General features: G+C 43.1%; 1 protein-coding gene across 1 annotated transcript in view; it reads right to left on the reverse strand.

The window, feature by feature from the left end:
* Window positions 1-21967, reverse strand: part of LOC138299181 (E3 ubiquitin-protein ligase TRIM11-like) — an 89215-nt gene that overhangs the window by 4027 nt on the left and 63221 nt on the right. The window contains exons 5-9 of the mRNA XM_069237278.1: window positions 11384-11493; window positions 5109-5129; window positions 4987-5013; window positions 962-982; window positions 834-860 (exon numbers count right to left, since the gene is read on the reverse strand). Coding sequence (XP_069093379.1) covers window positions 834-860; window positions 962-982; window positions 4987-5013; window positions 5109-5129; window positions 11384-11493 — 206 coding nt within the window. The remainder of the gene's footprint in view (window positions 1-833; window positions 861-961; window positions 983-4986; window positions 5014-5108; window positions 5130-11383; window positions 11494-21967) is intronic.

Genomic DNA, 21967 nt, shown 5'->3' on the forward strand with positions numbered 1-21967 from the left:
GCTGTAAACAACAGGTTATCATAACCAAATGTAATCACTCACAATTTAATTAGGATGGGGAGAAATATCCCTGAGCTGGGGTCTTAGGCGAGGGAGAGCACAGAGTTACCAAATATTTAACACGTGAATCAGAAAACCACCTGATAGACAATATGTTGCTCCAGTGATCCACACAGGACCTAGCGACCCTCATTTCAGCCAAATCTTTCCAATCAAAACAAGCACTGGCAGAACCAAAATGTCTGTTTTTTGCTGTGTACATCCACTTTAGATCCTTTATATATTATCATTTATTATTATGTAATATTATTTTGTGTAATATTGGCTCCAGTCCAGTCCTTCAAGAAGTGGACAATTTCCTGTTCATTTTTGGAGTGAATTGAACGTCGACATTACCTTCTGACTAGGCCACAGTAAGCCGTGTCACTGGCCCAAGCTACTACAGACACTCTCTTCTTTCAGAATGATCACGGGGTTGTCATCCCTTCCTTCAGAGGGGAGACCCAGGGAAGCATTTTTGGCCAGGCAATACCTTTTCAGGGCCATGCTCTGGGGCTGCAAAATATTTACAGGTTTGTAAGCAAGTCTGCCCCATTTATTAATTAGGATGCGGTGAACATTGCTATACCGCTACATGGTGCCAGTTGCTGAAGCTGCCAGATTTTCTCATTCCCTGTAGGATATCTTTTTTAATTTTAGAATCAGGTGCTCCTCTGATGTTGACTCCACATGAATGTTTTGACCAGTGCCCCTCAAAAACACCTATGTTTTTTAGAAAGCCTGCACCCATCAGTTAGATCTTGGGACGCGTAGTCTGAGTCAGTTTTACTCACTTGCCCAGGTTTTAATGTATCGCCACTCTGAAAGTAAGAAGAAAATAAAGGAATTGTGAAATCAAAATCAACAATGGAACTGGAAAATAGATAACATGAAACCATTTATTACTATTTATTAAACTCACCCCTTTCTGTAGGAAACGTTGCTGTATTAAAAAAAGGAATGATATATTAAATCTCAAATCACAGCGGTCAATTCCTCCTCTCTTCCTATTAATTGCAACCATCTTTTTAATCCCACCGCACTCTCCCTTCCATCCCACTCAACCAAAACCTCATGCCTCACAACACAAATCTATCCCTCACATCACTCTCCTTCCCAACCTTTAACTGACCATTGAGAAATCAGGGGTGATGTTTTAGAAGATTTTTAACACGATGAATCTCAGAAGCTATTACTATTTCTATACCTGAAGTTTCAGAAACTGTACTGTGGAATGAATACTGCACATAAGTGCTTTTCGGGTCAATAGTAACTTTATTCATTGGTAAGTAGCAATGGGTGAAATAAAGGTTAGAACTTTGTAATTGTTTTACCGTAACTATTTTAGGAAGTTCTTAAACACAGGATTTAAATATAGATACTCCCATATTGTACATGTTAGAACTTGTATATCCCACCTCCCATGTGCAGCTATTATATTATATGCAAGTACCCTGTGAACTGCCTTGTCCTTGTGGCCCTAAAATGGAGGCACTGTTTACAGTTAGTGAATATTCTACATGGAGATACTAGAAAGGTTTGTAAAAGAATATGACTACTAATAAAAATATTATTGTGAAGTAGCAGCAATAGATTTGGAGAAGTATTATGAAATTTACGTTTAGACATGCAAGAAGTTAACTCTACAGAACAGTTATCGCCTGTTTGAATCTGAATATATGTGGAATGCAATGCAACTTTTCTGGAATGAGGAGGCCATGAGAATATAACTGGCTGAAACACATTAACATGTTTTTCAAGAGGAGCTACTCAATTGAATAGGAGTTCAAAAGGACAGTGATTAGAGAACTCTGGTCTCTGAAAGGAATGGTCCGGCCCTGCAGCTAATACGACTGCTTGTTTAGGGATGCAGCACCACCAAGTGTGGGTCACTGAATCAGTCCCACACTGTCTGGAAACGATCGGCCTAACTCCTGACTAGCCTGTACTGCCTCACCCAACCCTAGAAAGAAAGAGGTGATTTGTGGCACCTAAGTCTGACACTCTGACTCCTCAGGGAAGTCGTGGTGAATGGATCATACCCCTTTCACTCAATTACTCAAGAGACTCAAACAAGTCAAGGCAGAATAAGAGATGCAAAATGGATTTCAGTTCATTTATTGAAGCAACTGCATCCTGTTATAAAAAGCATTAGCTGTGATAATTAGGCAGATGAAACATAATACTGTGATCATTGTTACAATCAGTGTGAAGAGAATAAATAATCCCACCATCTTGTATGATACTAAAAGCCTAAAGATTCCTACCTACACACCTCATGTTTAAAATTTGACAGCATAGCCGTGGCAATCTTTCTGTCTGTCCCGATGTAAGGGAAGGACCCCGTAGCTGCAACGGTTGGCAAGGGTCTGCCTGTTGTCTGGATAGCAATCCTGTTGCGTAGCTGAAGAGTCAGTGGCAGGATCAGCAAAACTGTCAATGGCAAGTTGCCATGACCGGTATGCCCTCTGTCCCCCTTAGGCCTATGGGATGTTTATATAATGAATCCTGCAGTGTTCTAGGAGCGGGCCTGACGTATTAATGTGTGTAAGAACTGGGGACTGCCTCCTGTGCTCCTGGAGTGACAATACAAAAATATCATGTACCGAACATGACAGACTTGAACAGAATACAAAGCATAGTGTGTACTATAATGTACATTACCATTGGTCTACGTGGTCATATGGAGCGCACTACCCTAATGGGGTTGGTAAGCACTATTTATATATATTTCTACGCACTCTCCCACTTGTCAACACGTACACTGTGTTACACGAGTTCACGTTTTTTTGCACTCTTTTTTGAATATCTTGATTTACTCTGTTAGATGATTAATATATGCAATTTCATTTACAGGGCTATAGTTAGGAATCATATGTTCCTGACTGATGTAAGTGATTGGATACTTGTCTTACAATTTTTTGGTTACCTGTAACCCCTGTACCTTGATTAAGAAGACACACTTGTCCTCTATGATTAGGAGATATAGATAGTCAACTAGGTCCTGACGAAGCATCAATGGACCCTTAAGGGCCACTAGGATGCGAAACATGTTGACCCATGAACAAGGGTTGGTTTGAAAATTGTCCGACCTCCCTCCCATTCATTTTTCTATAGAGTGATTATCTCATTATCTCTGTTTCACTCGTTTGACTACACTTTTTTTTTAATCTTGGTCCCTACTTTCTATCTGGTTCAATAAATGATTTACCCGTTGGAGGTTTTGAGAGCCAATTTTAATCATTTTCTGTTTTGATCTCCTTCTTTTTCCTACTCAATCCTGGGGTCATGGCACCATCATTGTAAAAGATCTCCGGCAAAGAGCCCCCCCATTTGGGGTGGTGCCCGTCAGACATTGCAGCGCCGGTCTGACGAGGAGCTGTACCGAAGATGAAGCATGACATCCTCTTGGATGTGTGAGGTTATTTGCTCCTAAATTTTAGGACTCCCACATGTGTTCTCTTCTTTCTAATTGGAACAGTGTATTATATATTTTTCATGTACTATAATGTGTACAAGGGGCTGATAAAATGTGCAGCACAAAAAACTTTGTCTTCTCAGAATGAAGTAGCTGATTAAAATATAAAAACAACAAGCTAAAAGATGGCTGTGCAAAACAATATGAGCTGAATAAAAACGTGTAATAGGCTCAGGCTACGGTCCTAATGCTAAAATACGGGTGTCTAATCCAGGCCCTAAAGAGAACCCACAACAGCACATATGTTCACAATTTGTAATAAAATCACAAATATAATACATCCATCAACCTAGTTTTAGTGAGAACTATTTTAAAATTGAAAGGAGATATCTGAAAATGGTCATTAGAAAAATGGAATTCGTATAGGCGAAATAGGAATGTCTGAGTAATGATTGAAGGATTGTTCACTTAATAGATAAGATGTATGTGATTTATTTTGTTGATTCTGACATTATCTGTTTGTTTGATTGGTTTATAGGACCTTTGCAGTAACTAACTACCTGTGAATCTGGTTTAAGCCTAGTCAAGCCAGGCGGTGTGTTAGGTATGACAAACCACTCTCAAACACCAAATGATGAAACTCTACAGGGTCTCAGTGAACTTTTTCATAGGTTGGACATCAAAGTATGTATGGTAAAAACAAATGTTACTCTTACAAAAAGAAAAGCAGCAGGAGTATAGTGACTCTTCAACAAGGAAATCCTAATACAGATACCATTGCAGAGAAAACACCATGAACAAGGCCATCTAACTAAACTGTTCTGCCACCAAACATGGCTTATTGATCCCCTAACTAAAAACTCTCTGACAAACCACCAAACTACTACAACCAAAGGTGATTATTCCTCAATAGGGTTATGAAGCAGTAGTATAACAGAACAAGAACATAATTGACAACATATATGGAGCCTTTCCAGTTCAGAACCAATTCTTACCCCTGCTCTTTAGCACTTTACAGCACCTATGCAAGGAACCATAAAATGTTCTACAAAGCATAGTGTTAGGTGAACCTGTATGGCAAACTTTGCAGATTAATTCTTTGGTTGATCCACACAAATAAGGTTATTAATGTTTTGGTGAATAGTAAACGTAGAGAGGTCTCTGCCCCGTCTTTCTCTTGCTGCGCCTGAGGAATGTTCTATTATTATTATTAGGCGATTAACAGTTTTAGTTAATCCTTTGAGACTCAGATTATTTCTACAATCAATATTATTTTGTTACCTCCTTCTAGCTCAGTAAAATGCCAGGTTATTGTCGTCTCTCCTTGTGGCTCAGAATGGCCCCTAATAAACCACACCTCTGTCCTGTGACTGTATGTGATTCCTACTACATCAAGTTACCCATCTGTGTGATTCCCAAGTAAGCCATGTCATAACCCTAGAACCGGCTCCCAAGCACCAAATTACCACAGTCAAACTGCTCACATATATATGCCTCAGTTTCAGTAACTCTGAATCAATCTTACTTACATTCACCGGGTTTGATGTATCTGCACACTAAAGGCAAGAAGAGAATAGAGGGTATGTGAAATTAGAACAATTAATTCCTAAACTGAAAAATTAAAACATTTCATACTATTTATTGAACTTACCCAGTTCTGCAGGGAATGTTGCTGGGAAAAAAAAACACACTGCAGGTTAGATCCCAAATGAGCTTATTGCAATTTCTAATCAGATTTTCCTAACACTTGAAACCATCCTTCTAACCTTCACTTTGCCCCTTTCTCACTCCTGATAACTAACACTGATGGTTTGGAAGAGTCCGCGCAGGAAGATGCACCTTGGAAGATGTAACTCTTTAACACGGCCATATTTACATTGACCTAGTTTTGCAGTTCTTGAAGTAGAGGAAAGATGCAAAGGAGCAAAAAGCATCAACCACTATTTTCCAGAACCCCCAGTTGGGTCTGATAATGTGGGGCTGATCTTCACTCAGTTTATTCAGAAGTAAAGATCAATATGAGTAAACACATAGATTTTTCTTCACCAGAGGTAATTGATCTTTTGCCTCTCTTTTTTTTTTCTCGTTCCTAATTTACTGGTTCCTCATCTCCATTATTTCTGATTTAACTCACTCAGAACCTTTTATCTTGTTCCCAAACAGAAATCTATAGCATGAAAGCCCATGAGCAGGCTACCCATTGGTTCTTTACCTAGGCAGAATGCCTGCTGGATTTCTACATAGAGTATGTAGCCCTTCCTACCTCCCATGAGTGATATTTGTAATGAGGTGCTCTTTGCTGAATACTATCCAACACTACATCTATCAGAAGAATGCACCAAGCATCAAATAGATCAACCTCAGCTGGAAGCAGTGCTGCATATTGATGGTGCACCAGTGTTAAGCAAAATTCACACATGTGAAGAGCATGAATAGGAAATATATGGGCAAAGCTATATGGAGAGCAAGTTATTATACTGGGATCCAAAGCCTGCCTTTCTGGCTTCGGTTACAATAAACAAGCAAGCGGTCTTCTGTATACAGACTGCATCGTCAATGATCCAGAAATGGCTTTTAAGGGTTTTTTCTCATTCGCAATAGCATGTTGAATAGTAGGCTGGAGTAGACTGGAGACCTCCCTCTTTGGATGTGCATTCTTCAGGCAGACCAGAGCTGAGTACGGCAAGGTACCGTTAAGGATGTAGCCATTCTTTGATGAGCAAAAAGAACTTGCAAGTCACTTTAGTAAACATCCTTCAATATTTACAAAACCTCCAGCAGAAATTCAGACAAAAACAAACCACCCTTCCTTTAATTGGCCCTGCTCCAACACTCAACCAGTTAAAATGATGGGGCACAGTAGGCATATGAGGAATTTACTTTTTCTTCCGGCTGTGATCTACTGATTGGCCTGTTGGGTTTAAAGTGCAGAGCTGCATCACATGACAGCATAGTATTACAACATGAGGATTCTGTAACCAGTCTTGATTTTTTAGACTCTTGTATCAAACTATTTAGTTAAGGGGAGATTTGACCGCCTGAATTCTCTCCAGCATAATGCTCACCTCAAACATGTGAATTCAGTAATTGGCTATGTTTATATAAATTATCTTCATCAGACAGGACAGTAAGTACAATCGCCTAATATTATGAACAATCACACAATAACTGACTTTCCTGTTGGAAAAGAAAGACCCAGTAGGTCCAGAAATTTCACTATTTAAGGACAAAGGCCCTCGCCTCCCTAAAATGTGACATGCTTCAACTTTGGCCCCTTCTAGCACTGATCACAATGATCTAGGTGACAACATCTACCCTGTGGATTGTTGGGGAGAGCCTAATGGGTGTTGATTTTTCGAATATCGAGGTATGAGCTTGTGCCACTTTCTAATTGGGGTAGTGAGTGCAGAGGGGAAATAAAAGATGATTCAAAACTATCTAGTGGGGAAGAACTAACCAAATATTATTGTGTTCCCCACTGAATTAAAAAGAAGTGGGGAAGAATTCAACCAACTAATGAAGGTCGAACTGTTTCTCCCAATAATCCTTCCTACTAAGAGGTGTCAGTTGCATTCAGCAGGATCAAGCCGCCCTCTCTGCTTCAAGAAAATAAACATAAAGTAATGTAATTTGTTGCAACCCGGAAATCTAGAGAGGATGTCCGGTGTGTCCCTCATAGGATAAAGAAGATAAACTAGTTATGACAACCATTATTTGTTATTTGATGTAGCAAGATGCCCACTCCTTCCCAAATTTTGTGAGAAAAAAAAAAACAGTATGGAAAAAAGAAAGTCTGAGATTGAGCCTCTCTTTTCCAATAGGATTTCAATTCTTGTATGATTTTTATATAAATTCTCTGCCAGATACCTTTGATCATTCTACTGAGGGTGTAATAAACACATTAAAACTAACTGGCAACACAAACAAGATATAAATGTAGATATTGTTTTGAAGGATATTATAGTTAAACAATTCTGTTATCAAAGGACAATAATGACGCCAGCTAAACGACTCTAGAAAAACAACATAACCTTAAAGCTAAAGGGCCACAGTGGAGCTCGGTCTTCTATACATTTCTTAGACTCCCAATCTGGGAGAGTATCTATCCTACCAGTACCTTACAGGTCAAGGTACAATTCAGTATCAGTATAGTGGTAAGTTGTTCATCGGTGGGTCTGAAAAGCTTGGACTGCTTCCATATGGGCAAGAAACAAACTGGGCTTTCAGACAACTACAGTACCAGTCGTTTGGATTTGATTGGGGTTTACGTTCCAATGTTGGACGTGGCACTTTTGTAATCCTGTAGCACAATACTGGTCTGGCAGAAACAGACGTCGGCTCTGGATTGGAGCTCAGCGTTACTATGGGATCCAATTTGTACACAGGCAGTCATTGTCAATGCTAGCGTGGCTGGGATTAGCGTGGCCTCATGGATCAGAGTGGAGTAGAGAAAGGGTGAGGAACTAGATTAAGGTCCAGCGGGGTCAGCTGGTGCCCAGGAAGGGCCATCCAGCTTAAGTGCAACAGGTGGTCGCTGCCACCTGGAGGCAAACCAGAGGATGCTGCCAATGTAAATAGCTGCTGCAGGGTCTCTTGAAAGCCTCTATCTGCTATGGTGTCAAAATGGATTGCCAGAAACAGTGTAGGAGTGGGCTCAGGGAAGACACCAGCGAAATGAGGCCTTTAAAGTGCCAACTAATGGCTTCTTACCCCATCTGGAGTGGGAAGAAGGAGATGAGTCAAGCTTTACCTTTGTGTGCCAGTGGTATATTTTGCCATTGAATTTACCTAAGAGTTGGATTGGGATCGGGACAAGGCGTATGAGTGGCCCTTCAACTGCAGTAGGAGTGCTAGTGCAGGTGTTTTAATAATTAATGAGTGTTTATGTATTTTGAATAATAAGCTTAACGAAGAAAAGAAAATAACGTAGAAAAATAATGCACACATTTGAAAATGTGATTACGAAGAATGGCCACCAATGTTAACGAAGAAAAGAAAATAACGTAGAAAAATAATGCACACATTTGAAAATGTGATTACGAAGAATGGCCACCAATGTTAACAAAATGTACTAATCAATGATTTAATACTTATGAAATGCTGAATATATGTTAGACTAATGCAGTAATATGTCACATTGAGGGTTATGAATTTAATTTGAGCTTTATTAATTGTAGGCCTTAACTTAGTGAGTGTCTTGACCTATTTGCCAGGCCTCATGTAAAGCTGTATTTCTTAGCGTTTAATAAAATAGCTGTCCAAGAAAGTTAAACTGTGAATTTTTATTGTGTTGTTTAAATGTGCTCATAACGGAAGCTTCTCATGAGAACCGACTGCTAGAAGATGATGTTCCAACTAATGCACCATTTTATATGTAATGTGTTTGAGACTGGCTTTCCCAGGACAAAAACAATGAAGATACTGACTAGAGAAGAAGCTGGAACAATATTGTTACCTGACAAACTGGATGATGAGGACATTGCAAGACAAACCAATCAACGACGTGTAAACAGAGTAATATTAGAATTCATAGATTTGGGATTTTAGTTTTATTGGACAAAGTATGAACATACGGTTAACTGACTAATAGGGATCTTGATAAGAGACATGCTTAACTTTAATGCTTACAGACTTTGCCTTTTTCGAACTTTGATGCTGAATCCTGATGTCTTGCTGATCGACTGATGTCCTGAGGATAAAGACTGATTCTGCTTTGCTGACCCATACTGAGGATAGGTATAACACAAACTGTGATTATTATGCATATTTGCTTTTTCTTTCTAGGTACCAATTGCACTGTTTTGATAGAGCCATAGTTAGATGTTTTTCCAAATTTGTGCTACTAAATTGTTTTGCATGAAGCCCAACATGCTGATGCTAATCTGATGTTAGTTAAGGATTCTCACTAATGACATTTTTATAACAGGGACTAATGCTTGGTGAATTTCTCTGCTAAACTTCATGTATATAATTACATTGACACAGTTGACTTTGCTATTGATTTGCACCATAACCTTAGAACGTGTTGTTGTTCAAGCTTTGATTAGATTACATTTCTTCTGCCGCTTTGGACAGCCAGTATTGTTTCTGTACGTGTTTCATCTGACTTTAGAGATTAATCTACATGACTTTAGCATTGTTAATATAGGGAAATAAATATTCTAACTTTCACTAAAAGGTGTGGTTATTCATAACTGAAAGGTTATGGTGCGTGACAATTTCTGACTCCATTGATTATTGATGTTATTGATTACTAATGATTATTGTGTATTGATTATTTATTTTGTACTGGTGCTATGGTAAGAACATCTTAATTGCAAGTCAAAAGGTTCATCGACCTATTAGAGTCCCCTTGTAAATTTACTTATTAACGTCAGACGCGCACAGGAGTGCACTGCGACCTCGAATGGGACCAGGACTTTTGCTTCAAGAGTGCCTTCTTTTTGTGTTCTGCAATGTAGAGTTCTGCTTCCAGCTCCTGATCTCCTTCACGTGCATTAAGGAACACTTGTCAAATGACTTTAAATCGCAGCTAGATCCAAGGCACCACACACAAATGTTATGTATATTCTTGACAGGCATCTCCTTACTTCAGTCAACGCACGCTTTATACCTGTTGTTGTGGAAGAAGGCATAGTTAAAAACAATTGAGGAACTTGGGAGTGGAGCTTTATGGGAGGCCATTAAAAGAAAGGAAAATATATCAATGCTCATGGTTGGAGCCTACATATGGCTCTGTGAGTAACTTCTAGGGTGCAGGGCAATGCTGTCCTGGAGTCTGATGGTGCCACCTGTTGGTATGCAGGAGCAATTGCTTTGAGAAGCCAGATCCAGTCGAGCATCTGGGATTATTCTAAAAGTGAGTAATCTGCAGTTAGAAGTATCCATCAAAACTGGGAAAACTTCACAAAACACCTTAAACAATACTTACTGTACACTTCAAGTACGGCGTACCTTGCTGATACCCTTCTTGACTTGTTTTACTCCTTCCTTTGGATTTTATATGCTTTGAATCTGTATCAATTTAAAAATGCTCTGGTATATTACATTTGCCTGTCTGTCTTGTTTTATGTTTTTATGAAGCTGGGCACATCCACAATATTGCAAATTAAAAATAAAGAAACAGAAATATCTATACAAGGAAGAAATGTCCATACTTCACCTCCAGATACCACAATGCTCTTTTCATCAAATGGTTAGAGAAATTGCTCTGTGCTTTTACACTAATCCCATCAGTGCTGATCAAGATGCAAAATTCAATAGCCGGGTTGACTGCCATTGTTCTGCAGAGGTAGTCATAGCTCATTGATGTCCTCCACATGCTTGAAAGCACACAAAACAAGCTGTAGTGCAAGCCAAATCTGCCCATCAGGCACCAGGCTCAAATTCACCACCAGAGACTACCATCTTACGCTTGACCAGCATATCTCATAAACATGAACATTATGACCCCAGCTACAGGACTGTATGGACATTATAAAAGATGAAAAGGGTCCTCCAAAAAGAACTTTCTATGTCTTCAGATGGGAGAGAATCTGAGGTCAGTGTGTGAAGAAGAAACACCAATCATATGATAGGCAGAGGCAGTACTAGCATATTTACTGCTATTTACCAGGTTGGGCATTCAATTTTCTTCCATTTACTGTACATTATAGCCTGTTTATCAGGATGGGATGATATGATCATATTTCTTTAGGCCCTGGGTGATAGCGTGTAAGATGCCCATAAGGGGTTTCACTCTGGAGCTTGGCGGGGGGGGGGGAGGCCTGGAGCAGAAAGTTATCAACATCCAGATACAGAGTATGAGGGGTTAAACAGTAGTTCAAAGTCACTTTCTGGAAGAAATGCTTTCACTTTCTTTAGAAAAGGGTACCAGAACATGTCTCCCTTAGACATGCCCTTACTCACAATCTGATATTTGTTTACCTTTTAATTCCAGGAGCTTCTCCTGCAAGGAGGCATTTTGTCCAATGCTCTGCAGAGTCCACCACACAACAGCATCTTCCATAGATTTCTGAGCCTTTACCCTGTTACTTCTGTGGATTAGAAAACAATATTGGAGAAGACAAAACCTTCACAGAACACTCTTCTCACTCTTGATGCATCCTTCTATGTGTAGCTAGTGGTACACTGCAGTATCTTGCTGTATCTACATTGTACCTGGCATTGTAGCCTAGATCTTACTGCATTCAAGGTTTGTCTCTGGGTCCTGGGGCAGACGATGAGTAGTAGGACAATTGCACTACAACTGGAAATGCAAGTTACTCCCTTTGTACACTTGACATGGCAACCAATGGTACATCTAACTCTCACTACAAAGTGTCTAAGGTCGGTAGTTGGTTTTGAACTTAAATACAATCTGAAACCGTCATGATAGACCACTTCACAATTCCATTCAGTGCCCCTGAAGGGCACTTAAATGTTCAAAAACAAAACAAACCAGAAATTACCAGCACATTTTAGGGCAGTGATACAAATACAAAAATAAGTATAACTCTTTAAGTCTATTTAACCAGAAAGATGACAGTTCAAATAACAAGGATGATTATGAACAGTGTTATCACATGGAAACAAAGGCTTACGCTATTCTCAGAAACCATTGTGTCTCACTTCTTTTCACTCTGAAGCTGTTTACAATCACCAGTTAAATAACAAGCATGGTCAAAGCCAACAGGTCAGGCCTTAACCACTGCTGCAGGATCTTCTTGTTGAAAAGTGGATTATTGGTAAGGGCAGGTAAGTACTTGCACTTAGCAATAGGTCATTAACCCCCACTAGGTCCTGTCAATAAATTAATCCCAGCTCAACCCTTGGTAGCTTGGCGACGAGCAGTTAGGTTTATTTTAGGAGACAGGTGTGTAAAGCATTTAATAAACTCATAACAGTAAATAAGTAAAACACAAAATGCAATAAAAATCCAACTCCAATATATATAAATATATAATATTTTTTTATCTTTAAAATAACACTAAAACAGAAAACATCCAACATAGGGAACCGTAGATATGATTTTTTAAAGAATAAATGTTTTTTAGCGCATAGAAATTAAAAGCGCCAATCTGGACATCTAGTCGCACTCGACCAGGGCAAAGTCAAAATTTGAGGCTAACTGGAATGGAGCCCTGCTCGGCAATAGTGAGTGGGAGGCCTCAGTCAAAGGTTTACCTTCTGACTTAGGGGGTCATTCCGAGTCTGGCAGCCTTGAAACTGCCAGACTCGGTTGGCTGTCGGACTGCCGCGGTAGTGGCGGTCCGATTTACCACATTCTGATGGAGGCTGAGCTGCTGCGATCAAACCGCTGACACCGCCAGGCTGCTGGTGAAGAATCCTACCTTTGGACTTAGGCGATTTTTCGTTACGGAAATCTTCGTCTGGGCCGAACTTGAAATTGAATCCGACCTCCCTGGAGCCGTCTTTTGATATGCTGAGCAGGAAGCTTCGTTCAACTTTTTACGTTGGAGCTTTTTCTCTCCGACGTCGGATGACCCTCCACAGCAGGCTGATTTCAAGTACACTCCGTCAGAGCCTTTCCACGACCACATGGTGAAATCCTGGACATCTGGGGCTCCCAAACTTTTTGGTGAGATGAACCTGCAAGGAAGGCTGAGTCGCGGTCATCGTAACCCGGCTTGACTCACGATGTCTGGTCGGTCTACTTATTCAGCTTTTTTTCCGAAGTTGCTCCAAACATCTCTAAGCTTCTGGATCTACTTCCAGAGTTATTTGAAGGCCCTTTAGGAGTCCACAACTCATCCCCAGGTTCCAGAATCTCTGAGTTGCTCCTTGAGGGTTAGGACTCCAAATTCCAGAGTGCAACTGGCTCAAATCCAAAAATGACCACTGATCAGCTGGTCAGTTTCTTCAGGGTTCGAGTCAGAGGACTCTGGTCAGCTATTTTCTACCTGTAGCAAACAGGGAGTCCCTTTTTGAAGAGAGTCCTTTTAGTGGTGAAGCCCAGGTGTGCAGCTGGTGCAGTTCTTCAAAATACAGTGTCCAGGTGCAGGTAAGAGGTCAGAAGGGCAGTCCTTCTTCTTCTTTGTCTTGTTTCTTGTAGGGATCGAAGGTGGGGGTGCAGCTTTGCCAATTTTATCCTTGCTCCTGGGGTGGAAAGCAGGGGGGGGGGCCTCTTGACAAATCACGTGCAGGCCAGCACCTTCATGAGTGACCACTTCATGGGAAGTGTGGCAAAAATCAATCCCAGGGATCAACATTCTCCCAAAATCCAAGATGGCAAAAATTTAATTTCAGAGGTTAGGTCTGACTGAGCCCACCCACTGGTGTGGGCATGTTTCCCTTAACACACTCCTTTCCAGCCCTCTCCTAATCTAATTAGGGGGCACCTGGCCATCTGGTTTTGCAGGAAATTGGGCGGTCCACTTGCTGGCCCACCAAATGTCCTTCCCTCCTTTGAAGTACAATTTGGCTGCTTACCGCCCATCCTGTTTCCCCATCTGCTGAGGCAGTTCTCCTCACCCAGGCACTTCTCTTGTGTTCAGCCCAGGCCACTTGCACTTCACCAGGCCAATCAGAGAAGGGCACTACAGAGCTGATACTGGTAACTTTTAGAAAGAGTTCTAAAACTCTTTTTAGGTGCAGGTTATATTTAAATTCAGTTCACCGGCCCTATGCAACAAAAATAATTTATATAACAACAGTGGCAAGTTGTTGGGTTTATTATAACTTTTAATTTGACAATAAACATTTCATACTTTGCTCCTTTTAAGACTTTATTATTTTAAAATAAAATCTCCCAAAGTTAGCCGCTGGAGCCCATACACTACAATGAGGGAAAATGAATTTAGCTATTTTTCCCTCATCAAGGCTTATAAAACATCTTTTATAAGGTCCCTGCTTATAGTTACACTGCACCCAATCCTGGGGGCACCTAGGGCACACCTTCGGGGTGACTTATATGTAAAATAAAGGTAGCTTAAGACTATGGAAGTACTTTTAATTCCAAAGTCGAATTTGGCATTGACGTTAACTTAAAAGCAGCCAGCAAGACAGGCCTGCCTTTAAAATGACACTGGGCACCACAGCAGTGCACCCATGGGTGTACTACCTATGCTGGGGTCCTTAAATCTACATGCCCTACCATATACCAGGGACGTACAGGTAGGTTGGTACAGCCAATTATAATTAGCCTAATTTGCATATCTATTTTAATCAGAGCACGGGAACTAGGACTGTTTAGCAGTGCCCAGTGCACCATCAGATTCAGAAAAACACAAGCATGAGTGAAAAATGGGGGCCAAAACTAAGGGGGCTTCTGCAAACAGCCCAGTTTTCCCACACTTCTTTAATAGCTGATCCTCTAGAGTGTGAATTAAAACTTGAAGTCTTTAACAAGACTGCAGTCCTTCAAGAAAGATGTCCCTTTCACGTCAGATCTAACTTATTATAGTCTTCACAAAGTTGTAGTACCTATTATCATTATTAGGCATCCCTCTAGGTGAAGATGTAATTGCTTGAAATGTCATTCATGAAGCTCAGGGGGTGTGGCCTCAACCTAGAACTTTGGATATACACTACTGCTATTTTTTTAAAACATATTTTATTTACTTTGCAATGTGTAAAAAAAAAAAATGAGGCCTGATCTGCCAACATGCAATGATTAGTAATATTATAAGGAAAAAAGTAAAGACCTGCAGGAATGTACCCAGCGCCACTGCCCACACCGCAGACAGGAATAAAATACAGAAATTGTCTGGAAACAACCATCCACACTACTCTTGAGCTATGTTGCATTTAGCCAGGGTTAAGCCCCAAAATAATAAAGATAGTCGATATCTATTACCACCCAAGCCATCAGTGACATGATGGAGGGTCAAATTGGGGTTCATTGGGATCGACAAGGAAAGAACTTCTCTCATTAAAGCCGTAACTACATACCAGAATCTATGCAACTCAGGTCAGTTCCACACAGTGTGACTAAAGGTACCCTCCTCAATGCCACACCGAACACAGGTAGGGGAGCCAGACTGCAATAGTAGCTGCCCGAGGCACCGCCAACACCTCTGTCGAGTCCTCATTCACGAGAATCTCCATGACCATTTCCCATGCTGAAAAAGTGTTCGGATGGTTTGAAATAGGTGTTTGGTAGACTTTATGATCTCCCAGATCACCCATAAGGAGTTTGCCCTCTAATGCACTGAATTCAGAGAGGTCAGTCAGAGTAGTAATGTAGGGGGTCAGTATATGGCGAAGCTGAAGGTACCTATGAAACTGGCTGCGGTGTAGCTGATATTCCAGCTGTAGTCTCCTAGGGCAGAGATCCCAGTCAGGTCCCACTTAAGGAAGCCCTCCTGTGCCGCCACCTGGGTGCGTATGTGGCCCCTCCACAGTGGCATCCATTCTGTCAATCTGCCTCACCACCCCTAGAGGAAGGACCACCAGAAGTAAAAAATGACCTTCATTGCTGTGGGAAGACAGCCCCTGTCACTGTATACATAGGAAAGAATAGTGGTATTTCCCACTGCCCACCTCTCCGACATGTAGGTGGGATCACTCTGGATAAGATGCCACAAATCATTTTGGAGATGGCTACATGGTAATATGATCCAACATCTGCGATGACGATTCCCCTGCAATATGTAGACTGAAAACACTGGCTTAGGGCTATATAGGGGGGTTACCCTGTCCTAAAGTAATGAAGCAAGGATAGAACTCAATCTATGCGGGACCTCGTAGGAGAAGTTCTGTAGCTGATAAAGGAACAAGGCAAAAATGATACCATTTTGAAAATAGTGGACTGTCCATTCAAAGTTAGAGGCAGGACAGACCATATTTAGATATCCTTCCATTGGCTAGCCAGAACTGGCTCCAGAGTACGCAACCATGCCAAATTAGCTTTAGGAGTTACAAATACGCCCAAATATTTGAATCCAGACAAACCTACCTTTCCAACAGAAATTGTGCGACCAGGCACTAGGCAAGAATACTGTGGACTTAGATATGTTGATGTGGAGGCCCAAAGCCTCTCCAAAAATATGCAGGAGCTGTAACACCTGGGGTCCCGATCCATCAGGGGGACACGATGAGGAAAAGAACGTCATCACCATATAAGGCAATTCTCTGATAAATCCACTCCCCATTCAAAGACCCGCATCTATACGTCCATCTGCACTCAGACCACCAGGGGTGTCATGGTGACAGCAAATAGTAGGAGGAGACGGGGACAATACTGCTGCATCCCAGGCTGCACTGGAAACTAAGCCATGTAGGAGCCAGCCACCCAAACAGACGCCGTTAAATCCGTATAGGTAAGAAAGACATTTGTGGCCGAAGTTGAGACACTGAAGGAGGACAAACAAATACTTCCAGTTCACAGAATCCAAGGCTGTGTCTATGTCAGCCAAGAGAATCACTGCTGGACCCTCCAACGTGTAGGCAAGCGCCACTGCGTAGTATAGGCGCCAGATATTATCACGAGTTGTATTGTGGGGCATGAATCCCACCTGTTCTGGATATAGCAAATCCGGAATCAGGCATACCTGTCTACTAGCATGTGCCTTTACCTGGATCTGTACTTCAAGGTTCACAAGGAATTCAGGCAGTAAGAAGAGTGTTCATCCACCAGCTGACTGGTCTTGGGGAAAACTTTGAACTCTCCATGACTCCAATCAGGAGATAGGGTGGCGGCTTGGATCTCAGAGTGAACTCCCTAACATATCAAAGTTTTAACATGTATGCTTTAAAAAATTCACATAGAAATCCATAAGGGTTCTGGGCCCTCCCCAACACAATCGACAGGAGGTCCTCCCGGTAAGGGCACTATCAAGCGAATCAAGCTCAGTCGCAGTGAGCGTCCTAAGAGGCAGGGCCTGCACAGACTCTATGATCTGCTCCTGGACAGGACTCGACTCCTAGCGTAAGCACTCCTAGTAAAACTGCTGGCTGTCTCTTGTGGATCTGTAAGCAGCGTGCCACAGTAGTGTCTAAATGCCATTTCTCCCCCAGACATGATCGGTAACAGATGAGAGGAGAGGAGGAAAGCGCTGGCGGTAAGTGAAGTTCCCCTGGCCTGCTCCCCAAGTCCATAAGTCCTTAAAATTCCCTGTGGCAAGCTGCATGCTTACCAGCAATGCAAAGAGCTCCAGGTCCCGTCAGTCATCTAACTGGGGCTGATGCATTGCTCGACCTGTCCACTTGGAGCAGGAAGCCTTAGAGTCTGAGCCACTGGGAAATGTTCCCCACAGGATCGGGCCCAGGTGCCAGCAGCCCGGACTCCTCGGCGCCCCCTCCAAATGCAGAGAGATGGAAGGCGCAGTCCATGTGCCGCAAATCCAGAGAAGGTGGGAGATGGGTAGGGGAGAAAGACTATGGCAATGCAGGGTCCCCCCATTGAGGGATGTAGTCATCAGGCCCTGGCTAGTCACGTCTGCTGTGTCGTGGTCTACACCCCCAGGGATAGCTCCCATCACGCAGCTCTCCTCTGAGGCCCATGAGACGAGGCCCTGCCATCATTGCAGTGGCACAACAGCAATCTGTAGTGCCCAAAGGCATGTAACACTCCCCAGGCATCATGTGGGGCCCTGACAGGCAGGACGGCAGTGTTTCCTCTCCGGGGTAAGGAAGGATGTGGGCAGACGGCAAGCGGCTGCACAGAGCGTTTTCAGTATGCGGCCCCCGTGATTGGCTGCCAAGCCATGTCCTCCCCCACAAATCCTGCTATCTTGTACTTGTTTTCTCCAGGAGAAATAAATATGCCAAAGCTTGCTATGGCTTGCAAACTTTCTTTTGAGTGGTATTATACATGTGTGCTAGTAAATAGCAGTCACCTTTATTAAAACTAGGCAGTGTTCCAGTATGTCAAAATCAGTTAAGGAAAACATATGTGTACTTTACACAGTGGTGGTAACCACTGTATAGTTATAGTGAGACTGAGTTTCCATAAGGAATGGACTTTTTGTTTTGCTAATAACTTTGGCGAAGTTTGATGAATCTTCACAGAACTTTACCAAAAAAAAAGGTTCATCCACCTCAGCTCCTTCCTCAAAGGTTTCGGGGTGGTCATCAAAAGAGGAGAGAATTCAGAGAAATGAATCTCCAAAATGTATAGCTACCAGGGAGTACTGAGGGAATATTGACAAGTTACCAAGGGGTAAAAAAAACCAACAACAACAAATGAAGCATTCTAATTGGCTGGACCAGTCCCATGAGACCGAGCTCTGTGATTGGCTGGCTGCAACATGAAGAGAAATGTTGCTGTTGCCGTTTAAGGATTAGGACCCTGTAGCCGCCCGCCAAGATCTGACCGCCGGGCGGCCGCCAATGCAGCCGCACTCCCACCATGGTCATTTTGAGATCCCCGCTGGGCCGGCCCAGTGGGATCTCGGCCGCAACACAGGAGCCAGCAGTACGACGGGTGCAGTTGCACCCATCGCGCTTTTCACTGTCTGCTATGCAGACAGTGAAAAGCTGCACGGGGCCCCGCGACTCCCCATACCGCCAGCCTTTTCCTGGCAGCTCTTACCGCCAGGAAAAGGCTGGCAGTCGGGGACTCGTAATCCCCTGATTATCACCGCCGGGACAAATGTGGCGGGAATCTGCCGTCCCCGGCGGTGCAACCGCAACGCAACCGCTGCGGTCAGAATGACCATGGAAGCACCGCCAGCCTGTTGGCGGTGCTTCCATCAAAACAGCCCTGGCGGTCTTGGACCGCCAGGGTTGTAATGAGGGCCTAGGACTCTCTCTCTATGTACTGAAAATTTAAATAAAACATATCAGGTTGCAGGATAGGAATGCCTTGAACTCGTGGCAGGTTGGGGTCCTTGAGGGACCCACTCAGGGTTCAACGTGCAAGGAAAAATTATTTTTGTGTCGCCATGGACTCACTTAACTCAGTGCAGACCTCCTCTTGAAAAGTCACAGGAGTACAGCAAGATTACTGTGGGACCAAAGTTGCCAGACCGTGGGTGGTGGTCAGCAGTGGGGGTTGATTGCCTGCAGGGGGATTGGGTGCAGGCCCCTGCCAAAAGTCAAACCATTCACCCAACCCCACACACAGATGAAGGCCATGCACACACATATATAAATATACATTTAAAAAAAATCAATCAATCACCCAAGTAGCATTTGTATAGAGCAGTGCTGCCAACCCTAGGGTTAGGTGGGCGCTGAGGGTGCGTCAACTTGGTCGAAAAGCCAGGTCTTGAGATTCTTTCTGAAGTCCACAAGGGAGGGTGCTATTCGAAGATGGAGGGGCAGGTCATTCCAGGTCTTGGTGGTGATGCAGGAGAAGGAACGGTCCCCGCTGAGGATTCAGCAGAGACAGAGGGTGTGCGCACAGGCTACTGAGGAGTGCATGTGCCTTGCGGGTAAATGGAAATTCAATCGATGGTTGATGTAGGCCAGTCTCTTGAACTGGAATCTCTTCTGAATGGGAAGCCAGTGGAGGTTTCTGAGGTGGGGGTGATGTGGGTCCATTTAGTGAGGTCCAGAATAAGTCTGGCTGCTGTATTCTGTATGGTCTGGAGTAGTCTGAGGAGCTGGGCGGAGATGCACATGTAGAGAGCGTTGCCATCAGTGCTTTTTGTTTCCGGTGTTGAGCACAGGCACTTATTTTTGAGGGCCAGGGCTTATTCTTCTGCCTCAAGCATTTTCTGCGAGCAAAAGACACATATGGGAAAGATGGATGAAGGGAAAAATGAAAAAGCGTCACAAAGAGAGAAAGTAGAAAGCTGCAAGAGTGAGCTGAAGGGGCAGGGAGTGGCTTTATATGGATTTAAGAGGCCCGCGATGGCTTCAGGATTACGCTGCCTGAGTATTCCGTGTTCACACATTTAATTGCAGCAGCTGCATGTTTGAGGAGGGCTTTGGGCAAATTAAGCACTGGTTGCCATAGTCAAGGTGGCTGGTGACAAGGCTTGAATGATGGTCTTTCTGGTGTTGGCTGGAAATCCATGGGAAGATTCTGTGGAGCGTACGGATGGAGTAGAAGCCGGAGGAGGCGACTGCACTGACTTGCCGTTTCATGGTCAGTTTGCTGTCGAGAATGATGCCTAGGTTGCATGCATGGTCTGCAGGTGAGGGTGCTGGTCTGAGTTCTGCTGGCCACCAGCTGTGGTCCAGGGCGGAAGTGGTCTTCCCAAAGATCAGTACTTCTGTCTTGTTGGAGTCAGGTTTAAGGCAGTTGTCCTCATCCAGTTGGCTATGTTGTTCACGGAGTTCCAAAAGTTGGTTTTGGTGGTGGAAGGGTCTTCGGTGAGCAGGAGGATAAGCTGAGTGTCGCCTGCATATGAAATTATGTTAAGGACATGGCATTTGACGATGTCTTCGAGGAGGGTCATGTAGGTGTTGATCAGGGTGGGGATGATGGATGATACTTGAATACGTCACACATATGATATCATTGGATTCAGAGGTGAAGGGAGGCAGCCAAATGCTCTGTGTGACCTATGGGGAAGGACGCAATCCACTTGAGGGTGTTTTGTCATATGCCGATGTTGTAGACGCTGTTGATGAGGGTGTGGTAGAAGACGGTGCCGAACACAGCAGAGAGGTCGAGGTGAATCAGGGTCACAGTCTCTAGGCAGTCCAGGAGGGTTCTGATATCATCTCTGGCAGTGATGAGCATGGTCTTTGTGCTGTGGTTGGCACAGAATCCTGATTAGGAGGCGTCAAGTAGTTGGTTTTGTTCCAGGTAGTCGGTGAGCTGTTGGTTTATGGATTCTCTATTACTTTGGCCAGGAAAGGGAGCTGGGAGATCGGGCAATAATTTTTTAGTTTGCTGGGTCTGCAGAGGGTTTCTTTAGGTGGAGCCTGACCTCTGCGTGTTTCCAACTGTCCGGGAAGATTGTGGAGATGGAGGTATTGGTGATGCTGGTTAGTTCCAGGTTAATTGGGTTGGATTCCAGGTTGAAGAGGTGGTGGGGGCAGAGGTCTGTGGGTGCCCCGGAGTGGATAGATGACATGATGGCCATGGTGGTCTGAGTGGTGAGCGGCGACCAGGTGGTAATCATTCAGACGGTGTGAGCTAGTTGGTCAAGGCTGTTGAGGTTGAGAGTCGTGAGTTGTGGGTCAAGGTTGTGGTCACCACTGTGTAGTTATAGTTAGGACCTATTCACCACAGGAAGATAGTCTTTTGCTTTGCCAATAACTTTTGGTTAGGTAGGGTCTGAACTATGGCTTCAGAGGCTTATTCGGTAGAGAAATCTTGGTGTCTTTTATTAATCCAATCAAAAAATATATATATATCAGTCAAGGGTAACTCTGGTAGTTCCAGAAGGATATGTTCTCTCTTTCTCTGTGGTCTAACTTCTTCTTGCCTTTTTTTCCCCTTCTTTCTAGGGAAGTAGCATCAGAGTGGGCAACAGCCAGAGTTCTCCAAAAGAAAACAAAGAAAGAACTGGCAGTGAGTACGTGGCTATTACTTTTACGTACTAGTCTACCCTTGACCAACACCTCTTAGTGATCCAAATTATGTCTATTTTCTTTTCAGGTTTGGTCAGGTGTTCTTCTGTAGGTTTTACAGGTAAGTACACAAGTGAAATGAAAACAAAATTGTTC

Source organism: Pleurodeles waltl, chromosome 6 (assembly GCF_031143425.1).
Source record: "Pleurodeles waltl isolate 20211129_DDA chromosome 6, aPleWal1.hap1.20221129, whole genome shotgun sequence".
NCBI lineage: Eukaryota > Metazoa > Chordata > Amphibia > Caudata > Salamandridae > Pleurodeles > Pleurodeles waltl.